The 11,433-nt window shown below is 45.2% G+C and overlaps 1 protein-coding gene and 1 pseudogene across 1 annotated transcript; both read right to left on the bottom strand.

Annotated features, from left to right (window-relative positions):
• Positions 1 to 1,066: 1,066 nt before the first annotated feature.
• Positions 1,067 to 2,100, bottom strand: LOC149343982 (uncharacterized; annotated as a pseudogene).
• Positions 2,101 to 6,042: 3,942 nt separating this feature from the next.
• On the bottom strand, positions 6,043 to 8,742 carry LOC149343981 (uncharacterized). Its single transcript, XM_089542537.1, has 3 exons — positions 8,029 to 8,742; positions 7,509 to 7,716; positions 6,043 to 6,845 (listed from the first exon to the last, which is right to left on the bottom strand). The coding sequence occupies exons 1-3, from the start codon at positions 8,518 to 8,520 to the stop codon at positions 6,463 to 6,465; spliced, it is 1,083 nt and encodes a 360-aa protein (XP_089398663.1). The 5' UTR covers positions 8,521 to 8,742; the 3' UTR covers positions 6,043 to 6,462.
• Between the last annotated feature and the right edge of the window lie 2,691 nt (positions 8,743 to 11,433).

Here is an 11,433-nt window from a genome sequence, read left to right as displayed (position 1 = left end):
AAATGCACAACAGAAAGGTGCCGTGAAAAATTTTTCTTTTCTGCTTTGACAAACCAAATGACTATTCCATGAAGCACACGGGGAACAATGACTGAATTGCTCTTTTGTGCTAACCTGCTAATCGCCGAGAAATGCAGCGGCTTAAAGCTTTAAAGATCATGGAGATACTGTGGGGCAGTTTGTGGTGTATTCACCACTGTATGTCGCTGATAATCGCTTCTGGAAGACAGCATTGGCTGCTAAATAAGTGACATTAGTGCGTTGGTTCATCTTCCGTAATGGCAGATAAGAAGTACGGCAGATGGAAATGCTGAAAAAATAAAATGAAGGGAGAGCCTCAGTCCAGGGACCAACGTTCCAAAAAGAGGACTTTGGCAGGTGAAGTACGGCCATCATTGGCAGGGGTTATAAAGGCCCTTCACTCTAAGCAGAAGGGTCTGGGGTTATGATGGGGTGTGGATTGACGAGGGTTGGAAGGTGGCGCACTTGGGCTTCAAACTGCTCTTGTCTGGTCATGGGTCCTGTGTCCTACAGGTAACATAGAAGCAAGTTAAGGGCCGTACTAAAATGAAACGAATGCTAAAACAAACCCCCACTTTCCAAAAGATAGCAACAAAATCAAATATGAACAGTGGCAATTAAAAATTTTAAATAGTGGAAGGAAAAAAGCTAACGGAACAAAAAAAAAATGCCATGGAGAAAATAAATAGAGGAATTGAAGCGATTATCAAGGTTTCATTATTTTTCCTTATATTCTACACAATCCCCAGCATTTTGTGCACAGTGGTCTGCATCTTTTCTAGTGGCTGCATGATTTTTGCCTACTATGCCTTCTTGTGTTTGGTAATATCTGTTTTACATTTTGTTTTTGATGAACCAAACATTTTAGTACCTAGTTCTCCTAAATTAAACTATACGGTGAATGTCATCACATCCTTTTCAGTACACTTTTGCCTGTCACAGAGGCTCAAGGTATTTGGCTGCTCAACAAACATTCCAATATAGGACATCAGCTAAACCCCCATAGTACTTACTAGTACCTTGTCTCGAGATCGTGTGCAACTGATCATTGCGTATCGAACCATGATTTTCTTTTCTCGATGAGCGTCTCCTTTGGGACCTTTTGAAAACTCCTGCTGAGTGGTGGTCGTTATTCTGGAGCAGTTTTCATCTCCTGAGGTTCCATGGTCTCAGCCATGGCCACAACCCTGTCGAGGAGGCGTTTGACGTAGTCCGTGTGATCATATCATCTTATAGTTCGAAAATATTGACTTTTTTCGTGGTAATATAAACTAGGTGGTGCAAGCTTACCATGAACGGATGGCACCTCACCACCTGCTGCATTTGGGTAAAGCACACACCATCGAAGCGTGTCATCCTTTTTGCGTGCTTGGCCAAATCCACTGTTCGTGAAGTACACAGCGAAATGGGTCCTGTTAAAGTTGTACAGGACCACGTGAAAAGGGTATTCAAAAACGTTCGTCCCCAGGACTTGTAACCTAGGTAAACAATCCAACTGTAAAGAGCATGTGCCAGAAGAAGGCCACCGATGAATGTTAAGTACAACACCGTAGCAACTAATGTTTGAGAGCACCCTGAGCACGCATGATGAAAACAGTGTGAAACCACAAAGAACTACGTTTCAAGACCTATGAGAACAAGGTCGCTTTAGCTGCCGGGAGCTTTGAAAATGAAAATGCAGTGCTTGCATGGTGAACACAGCAGGCCTACTCGCACAGTGGCGGTATGTAGAGTCTTCTGATTCCGTCTACTGTGTTTTTCATTTCTGTTTGGGGACGTAAGAACAGATGCAGCTATTGAAAATTTAAGTGTCTAATTTAACGTGGCCACCTTTTCATAGATTTGTGGCACATGCCTACATGCCTTTCACTTTTTCTACACAAGCAAGTTTAACATTTGTACAAACGCTCATAATTATTTTGTGATATCGGTGTCTTGTAGAAGTTTAGCATAGAAGACGGCAGCTTACCTGGCCCTCATTCCATAATAAGCATCGCGGTAGGTCTTCGGTGCAAAACGCACTAGAAGGCTATGAAAAGATTCTAATCCGTAGGTTTGGTATCTTGATAGCCGTGGCATGTCTTGCAGAAGGGTCTTAGACGTTGCAACGTCTTGAAGCTTCTAGAAAGCTTTTGGTTCTAATAGGAAACGGCCATTATCATTTTTTTTGGTAAAGTTCTAAGCGTGGGGCTTGCTGTATGCTCCAGCATCAACCAGTTAAAAAGCACTTTAATGCGCTTGTCCTGTATTCAGCAACGAGGATATTTCAAGTTTTGATACTTTTAATAAACACTGGAATTTGAGGTGCAGTTTAATAAATGATATAAGAGAAATTTAAACACCTGTTATTTACTTAGCTCATGAAGCTTTTCATTAAATCCTGCTGCACAGCTCAGGTTGCTGAAATCTTGGAATGCAGTCTATCACCCTCAACGACCGTAGGTAGTCCAGTCTCTCCATTGAATGCCCTGCCATTTCCTCGTGATTTCTACTAGGATGCCACTAACTCGCATTTGTTCACCGACTCACTCTGCTCTCTTCATATCATTATGTTACACTTTTCACATTAAATAGCTTGCAGCATTGTACTCAATTAAAGTTAAACCCTTTTTGTTAATTCTGTTTCTGTACCATTAGCGAGTACTGGTAAAATGCAGTTCTTGTTCAATTTCTTCTTGAGGGATACTGGTAAATTACCATTCATGATTTAGGCATACCTGCGCTCCGTTGCGCATACGATGCGCTCCAGGCCATAACTACCTCATATCCGCGCACCTTTTCTTATATTTGGTGACTTTAATTACCCTATCATATCATGGATGGACCTTACAACAACGTTAGCCAATCATACTATCGAGAGCGATTTTTTGAACTCGTGTTTCACACTTGGTCTATCTCGGCTCGTCATAAACCCGACAAGGCAGGATAACCATTCTACTAGCGTCAGCGATCTCGTGCTCGTTACCCATCCTGACAGCATTTCACCGCTTACGCACCTATCAGGCTTGAGTGATCACTGGGTAATCTGCGGCTCCTATAATAGTCCCCTAATACGCCCTGAAAAATTAACGAAAACATTAGAGAGTTTTAGAATAGGGGGCCCCAAGCTTTGGGGGCCCCAAGAAGTTTGGGGCGTCGAAGTGCGCATGCGCAGAACACAAGGGCCGCCCTGCGTCTTGGGTTAACGTTAGGGGCGAACGCTATTTCGGCAAAATAGCGTGCGCCCCAACGTTGCTCTACGTTCAGGCAACATGGCGGCGCCCGTCGAAGCGGGGCCTCTCACTACACCACCGATTTGTTGTCGCCGCTACTCTGTGTATTAAGTTTACGGCAAACGAAAGGCGCACGAAGCTTTCGCTTTGTCTGAAGATGCCCGCACCACAAAATTTTAGCGATGAAGTGCTCTAAATTTTCAGATTGCTCCCGTGTTTACAGAGCTGCTAGGCTTAGCGAGTACGCAGTGTTTGGTCGCCATGGAGATGACTTGGCGGGACATTCCAACAGGGTTTTCCGCCTCAGTAGTTCGTCAGCAGGAGGCAATTACCTTTTGTTAATAAATAGCTTTACAGTTTATTACAAATAACGATTTGAATTAGCAATAAATATAAGTCTTTCATTTACCTTCAGTAGCTGCTTAAGTTTTGAGCCGGTGCGGCGCTACGAACAAAAGCGTGCCCATCCACGTGCATAAACATGTGCCTGTTCTGTCAAAACAAACAGTGCTCCTTTGAACACGAGGCGGAATGGCATCGGAAAAAGCAGCAGCTGCCCACGTGCGCGTCCGCTTTACGATAGAGGACGATATAAATATATTGAGAGAAGTTTACGCTACAAACCCATTTGAGGATCCCAGGAGATGGGATCAAGTAGCCGCATTAATTTCCCAGGAAACTGGGAAAAATGTGGCGAAAAGGGCTATACGCGACCGGGTGGACCTGCTGCTAGCACAGTTCGAGCGAAACGACAGGGCCAACCTTGCAAAGTAAGTAACATCTAAGCTGTTTTTTTTTTCGTTTGCTTTTACGATCACTACCCGAGGCGGTTGCGATTAATTTCATGCTTGCTGTGTTGCTCGTAATTCCAACTCGCGATGCTTTAATACCTCATTGTGCTGTCACAGGTCCGGAACTGAAGAAGAGCATGACGAGAAATGTCACCTTCTGCAGGATGTACATGACATGGCCAAAGAATTTGGTCATGTGATAAAGAAAGCGGCGACAAACAAGGTCGCCTTATGCCGCCCCCAGGCGCGGTCCGGAGTGCCGTCGGCGAAAGCGCGGGCGTGCGCGTCCAGGGATGGAGCCGCAGCCATTCACACACCGGACCAAGAAGGCCCTGTGCTGCCTCCACAGATGCAGAGCTCGTGTGAGTGTCCTCTGAACGGAATGACTTGGAAATATGCCTGTGCTAACCCCACACTTTATTTGTGGGACTCTAGAAATTGTTTGCTTGGCATTCATGCACTGCTGCAGAGTATGCTTCACCAGTTCAGAGTGGCAGCAAAGCCAGTGTGCTTGCGAATACTTCTTTCCTGCCTGAGGTACTAGTAACGTTGCTCTCAGCAAATATAGAGCGAATGTAAATGTAAGCACTGCCACTATTAAACACGAGCTGCACCGGGCTGTTTTACTTGAAGATTTCTCCTGTTTCAATGAACCCGACGTCATCTCGAAGAGGCTAATTGTAGTGCCAGGTCAGCATTTTAGAGCACAAGGAAAAGCTCTCTTTTGTCAATGGGTAAATTGGATTGTAAACTCTAGCAGAAATTAAATCCAGTTTACCTGTACCGATGTCCAGGTATTTGTGAATTTTCCTGCATCAGTCTGCACCACACGTGCACCCTTTAGCATGAAGAAATGATAACGCGTCTATAACATTATGAACAAGAGAATGATGCAATTTATCTTGTGCCTTCTTGTTGTATACAAGCACCAGTGCTTATTCCTCTTGAAGTGGACAAGTAATACCTTTATGCCTGTCGCATTGTACTAACAGTCTCTGAAATATTTTTTTTTTGTTTTAGGGCAGCAAGGAACATCCCAAAATGTGAGCGAGGTTATTGAAGAAATATTTTATGCAGACGAAGGCAATGAAAACCTCGATGATGATCACATTGCCGACATTGCCAACAGCACAATGGCTACCACTGGAGTCTGCTTAAACGGCGAAGGCCCATCCAGTGACCAGGCCATGAACCGCACACAAGGGCAGAGCAACATGTCTGCAGCAATGAGTACTACACAAGGTGCCACAGCTGCAGCAGACCCTGCTCGGCAAGGAAGGCGAGGTAAGTCTTGAAGTTCAGTCACCAAGCAGTACAGCTTCTTTGCGATTATAAAGGTAGCTATGTTGTGTATGTGTACACTTGAAAGAACACTTTTGTGGGAACTAGCAATGTCTACAGTTCCACAAACATTCAATGCGCAAGCATCAATGCAGTTCGAAGAGTGGCGTACAACTTCACCCCTGCAGTTGAAAAAACTATCACATTTGACTAACACTGCATGTGCAATGCGTCACACTCGAATTTCCAGGTCCAGGGACGAGCTTAAAATAGTTTTGTCAAAAAGGTGGTCCTTGTAGGAAAGAAAAGTTGTATTTGTGCGCAACTGTTACATGCGTCGTTGCATGGCACTACAATTTATACTTTGTTGCTCATTATTAATGTGTTATGCTGTCAGCAAAGAAGGGAAACATTGAATTGTGTTACTCAAGCACCATGCTGTGTGCATGATCGTTCCTCACATCATCAGTGCCTGGTGGCTCGATGTCGAATTGGATACTGCGCAGTTTTGGTGACGACAATATGTGTCATAACAGCATACTCCACCTAACATGAATACAAAGAAGAGCATCAGAATTTAAGTGTGCTGCACAACATTTTTTGTTGCCATTGCATATGTTCGTTCACTGTTCATTTATTTTCTTTGTTGCGCATAGGTCCCAGCAAAAGAAAAGAGCCAGAGGACAACCTCGTGTTCTTTCAAAAGCGCCTTGATCATGATGTTCTTTGGCGCCAGAGAGAACACGACTTAGAAAAAGAAAGGCTCTCATTGGAACACAAGCGCATAGAGCTTGAGAAAGAAAAACTTGAACAGCGGAGGCAAGAATGGCTGGCAGAAAGAAGGGAGAAGGAAGAAGAAAGCCGCCTCAGAATGGAGCTTTTTGCCAGCCTTCAGCAGCAGCTTCAACGCCAGTCTGAAGAGCGGGCAGAAGAGAGGCGCATTTTTGTACAACAACAAAATGCATCCCTAGAACTAATAAAAACCCTCATGCAGCAGCAAAATAAATAAAACTGCACGCTGCTGTGTCAATTTCCGACGTGAGGAAGCAAACAAAACCAGACAGTGAGCTCAATTTTTGCACCTTTATTCTGGAAGGCACAAAGTCTCTCTCTGCACCTTTCTGCCACCATTCTTTCAGTTCACAACTAAATAGATATCATTGAAGGTACTCGCTCAACGAAGGGGGGCGCAACCCAAAAAACATTCCTACTTGGCTGCCATAGATGCACGTGTGGCAGTTTGAAAGGATGGTTGCCACTCGGTACATCTGCGGCACGTTCTGGAGCAGAATTTTTTGATTTTTTTTGAAGTCTAGAAATGCCCACAGACTCACAGTTTTCCCAAAACCCCACTCGACAGCTTGTCGAACCGTGCTCATTCCGGCATTAAACCGCTGCTGTTGCAGAGTTAAAGATGAACCAGCGTATGGACGCATGAGCAAAGGCCGCAGAGGATACGCTGGGTCCCCGTATATGGTGTAGTCGCGACCCTGCACCAGCCTCTCCAGTTTTTCATAGAGTCCACTTTCTCGCAGCATCCCTGTAAAAGACATGATGCATATGGTCATTATTAGGTCATGTGATTTAGGTTTGTGTGATTTTCAAGGCGATTATATCAGTTTGGCACTGAAGTTTTAAAGCATGTTTTTAGCTATCAGTGAAACTTTTTGCGACTACCACCGTGCAGTGCCGACATGTCCATTTCTTTTTTATTGCAAACTTATTACCCTTCATGCACATATGTGCACATAGCTTAAATGCTGTCTGTAAGTGATTGCAATGGAGGCCTGTACTGTACATAATAATAGTATGAACACATACATACTTGGCATAATAGACCAGCACTGACAGATTGGACAGGAGAGAAGAGAGACAGGTGAGCTGTCGACTCTGAACATAAGACGAGCCCGGCACATGGCTGTAGCCAAAAGGTTGACACGAATAACAGAAGAACGGAGGCAGAAAACCCTTCCCATCTGCTAGTACTGTTCCATTGTATTGAGATGAACCACCCAGACCAACTCAGCCCTCTTCCGAGTACTTGGCATACATGTATATTAAAAATGAAATTAATGTGATTTCCACAGTATAGGGAGATTTTATACCTATCAGCTGTGCTATCACTCATTACGAAATGTGAGAGCAGGACAATATATTAGCGCTTATTCGAGTACAGAATGAAGTGGATGCAGCTCGAACCCACCAGCATCATGCCTGTGCCCAGGGAAGGGACCATCAAGCTCGCAGATGATGCCATTTGCGCACATGACTGCCTGGTACTTCACGGCATGGACTCGCTTGTGGCCCGAAAAGTAGATGCGCTGATTCATGGACGGTCGACAAATTGGTCTTGCAGTCCCATCCACAAAACCCCAGCAGGTTGTGAGCGGGGCACCCTTGTTGTGTACAGCCTGCATGAAAAGGAACAGGCTGTGTGACGATACAACAAAATATAACAGTTTAAAAGGTTGGTACGTAATATAAAAAAATTAGCTGCAATGTCACTGAACCACGGACAAGGAGGTTAGCGCTGTCAGGAGAATAACTACAAATGCATAATGGCAACAAGTTGTACTACCTTGATTTCGCATGCAACAAAACAAACAATCTCGTTTACTCTCGATTCGCTGCTACCTCGACCAGTTTTCACTGACAAACTGGTTGACATGGCAGTTAACTCCCGATGTCATAAAAACTCCAGTGAAATGTTCCGCCGAACTCACGTTTGCGTAATCCTCGAGGGCATCAACGTTCAGCCATTCATGTGAAGTCATGTCGTCAAGGAGGCGGCCGAAGTTCTCCTCGATGTGAGAGAATAGTTTGGAAACAATGCTGGACATGGCAGAGCAGTGTCGGCCGAAGATGGGCTCCAAATCCCACCATCGGTTCGGGTAGGCAAGGCGCCGCAGTCCCATCAGCAGGGCTTCTTTCCCCGTGACGCGCACACCTTGGCTGCTCTCAAGGAAGTCTGGAATTCCTAGTGCACATTTCAAAATATCGACATGTTCCTTTTGAAAGCGAAACATTCGTCGGAACTCTTCTTCTTCCACAGCATCTGTATTCAGCAGCCCGGCGCTCGATTTGTACCGTCGCGGCGCTCGGGCGGACCGCAGCCGATGTCCAAGAAAAAGGTCTTCGAGCTCCGCCCAGCTTAAATCCAAATACAAAAGTTGGTCACAGAGCACACTGGCGCGGCTTCGGTGTAATTTCGGCATGATGTCGTTGGAGAACTAGCCCAAACCACAACCGACGGCTCGCAGAACGAAAAGACCCAGGCATGAGATACCGCCGAGCTACGCTAGACTTGAGTTGGCTAAGAGTGACCGATTTTGCATCGACTTTAAAACCAAAAAAAGAGCTGTTTAAAAACACACACTTGCTACAGTTTTTTACTCTTAAATTGTGTGTCTGCGATAATACCAGTTTCTGATGACGAAACAAACGCATATTTTAAAATCTCTTTCAAGAGTATCTTTTTTGTTTGCCGTAGTGGCGCTGCGATCGATAAACGCAAGCCTGGCTCCGTTGCGAAGGTGAGACCCCTATTCTAAAGCTCACCGGCGCACTCGTACGTAGCGCTGGGGCCCGCTATATCCTTGGGGCCCCCAAGCGTTGGGGCCCCCTATTCTAAAACTCCCTATTGGTTTGGTTTGGTTTATGGGGTTTAACGTCCCAAAGCGACTAAGGCTATGAGAGACGCCGTAGTGGAGGGCACCGGAAACTTCGACCACCTGGGGTTCTTTAACGTGCACTGACCTCGCACAGTACACGGGCCTCTAGAATTTCTCCTCCAAAGAAATTCAACCGCTGCAGCCGGGATCGAACCCGCATCTTTCGGGTCAGCAGCCGAGCACCATAATCACTGAGCCAGCGCGGCTTTTTTTTTTCTTTATTACCGACTTGGCCGGGCAAACAAAACAAAAATACAATGACATGACAATAAAAGCACAGGTCAATTTCTAGCTAGTGCACGATGATAAAATGGGTTAAATGATTTTAGTTGGTCGAGGACAGGCAGCCACTCAGGCTGAGGAGCTTGCTGTCCGAAAACTTCCTGAGTATACATGATGCTCTCAATGAAATACTGATGAGCCGGATTCACAACAACATGTTCATGCCTGACATCCATTCGCGTACGCCATAGGCTGTGCATGCAGATCAACATTAGCAGGTCGCAAGGCACTTCACCTGGCTCTGCACATGGTAGGAAGCGTATTCCAAAAGGAGTCAGGGGGAAATCTTTTTTAAGTGTGCGCTTCAACACATCGCAAAGAAAAACAGCGTCATGACAGTCGAGAAAGATATGTTCTATAGTTTCCACTTTCTTGCAAATAAGACACTCTACTGACCAAGGTACGAAAAGGCCTTTGCTTTGCAACCATCGCTTCACTGGGAGGGTTCCAGTATGCAATTGAAAAAAGAAAGAACGCGCTGAAGGCTTCACCGGCATTCTTTTGACTTTCTTTTGACTTTCTTGACTTTTGGCATTCTTTAGCACATCCCTTTCGGGACCCAGAAGATATGCACTGCGATAAACAGGCACTGGCAGAAACACATCAAGCAGGTCCTTGTACATCTTTTTCCTTGTTACAATGGTTAGATATTCATAGGAAAATTTTGACCGAAGAATACGGACTGCTGCAACAACTTCTTGCAAAAAAGCACTTAACCCACTCCGCCCTGCAGACATGGATGACACAACATAATCAGGCAGTGATTCTGACAATCGCACTTGTATAACAGTTCGCACAAAATCATTATCTTGATGCAAGAAAAAGAATCTAGTGACTGTCTGTCTCAGAAATAAATTTGATAACCCTAGCCCCCCGTTCCGCACCTTGTGGAACAGATTGCATCGGCTGGTACGTTCCCAAGTTGACGCCCAAATAAATGTTGCAAACACTCTGTGCAACCTTTGCACTGAAGTCCTTGGCAAAGTTAACGCTTGCAGAACGTAAAAAATCCTCGCTATTAAAAACATGTTGCACACCGTAGCTCTTGCAAACATGGAAAAGTTGTGACCGCCCCATTTGCCTGTCTGAGCTTTGACTCGTTCGGTTTCATGGGCTCAATATTCTTTGCTTTCTCTGTAGTTGGTTAGCGGCACGCCGAGGTACTTTCCTGGTGTGTCTACCCACTTCATTCGACAGAATACTTCTGGCGTGGCCTGCCACTTTCCATGCCAAAAACCAAAACATTTCTGCCACCTTATCGCACAGCCACTTGCATCACAAAAATTTACGGCTTCTCTCACCACTTCTTGCACGCTTTCCTGGTCTCTGCAGAACACTGCTATATCATCTGCATTTGCCAATACCTTCACTTCAGTATGACAAAAGGCGTAACCTCGAATGTTTTGCGTAGTTAACAGCTTTAAACAAAAGGGCTCCAGGTAAAGTGCAAAAAGCAGTGGAGAAAGAGGGCAACCCTGCCTCACTGACGACAAGACAGGAATACTATTACTCAGGCGGTTATTAATTATTAACCTTGATGTACAGCCATCATAAACCATTTTCACGCCATCAGTGATGATACATCCCACATTCACATGTTCCAAAAGCACGAACAAAATTTCATGCACAACTTTATCAAACGCCTTATGCAGGTCCAGTTGCATCATGGCGACACGACCCTCCGTTGCATCACAGCATTCAAGGACACTCCTAGCTACGTGTATGTTAGTAAAAATGGATCTGTCTTTTATGCCGCAGGTCTGGTGTGGGCCAACAAGGGTTTTAATTACTGTTTGGAGTCGTCCGGCTAGCACTTTCATATAAATTTTGTAGTCTACGTTAGTTAAGCTTATTGGGCGGTAACACTCAACTGACTGCAACCTACTCGGGTCGTCCGATTTTGGGATCAACACCACGTGGGAAGTTCGAAAAGACGGTGGAGTTAACTTTCTTTCGTAACACTCGCTTATTACGCGCTGCAATGCTATTGCCATTTCTGTTTTCAAAGCCTTGTAAAGTGCGGCACCGAGGCCGTCCGGCCCAGGCGACTTGTTTAAGCTCAGCTGCTGTATTACAGCTTCGATTTCTGCTGCCGTTATGGGCTCCTCAAGTACCTGCGCCAGGTCCTCCTCGACTCTTGGCATTAGCGACAGGAATGCAGTTTTGTAATGTTCA

Source organism: Amblyomma mixtum, chromosome 5 (genome assembly GCF_055824585.1).
Source record: "Amblyomma mixtum isolate Tamu chromosome 5, ASM5582458v1, whole genome shotgun sequence".
Lineage (NCBI taxonomy): Eukaryota > Metazoa > Arthropoda > Arachnida > Ixodida > Ixodidae > Amblyomma > Amblyomma mixtum.
This window is presented reverse-complemented; position numbering and strand designations above follow the sequence as displayed.

Coding starts and splice junctions, on each gene's coding strand:
- LOC149343981 (XM_089542537.1), bottom strand. CDS start 8,520: ATGCCGAAATTACACCGAAGCCGCGCCAGTGTGCTCTGTGACCAACTT. Junction 7,717..8,028: donor CCCTCGAGGATTACGCAAAC/GTGAGTTCGGCG, acceptor CTTTTCATGCAG/GCTGTACACAACAAGGGTGC. Junction 6,846..7,508: donor TGGGCACAGGCATGATGCTG/GTGGGTTCGAGC, acceptor TGTCTTTTACAG/GGATGCTGCGAGAAAGTGGA.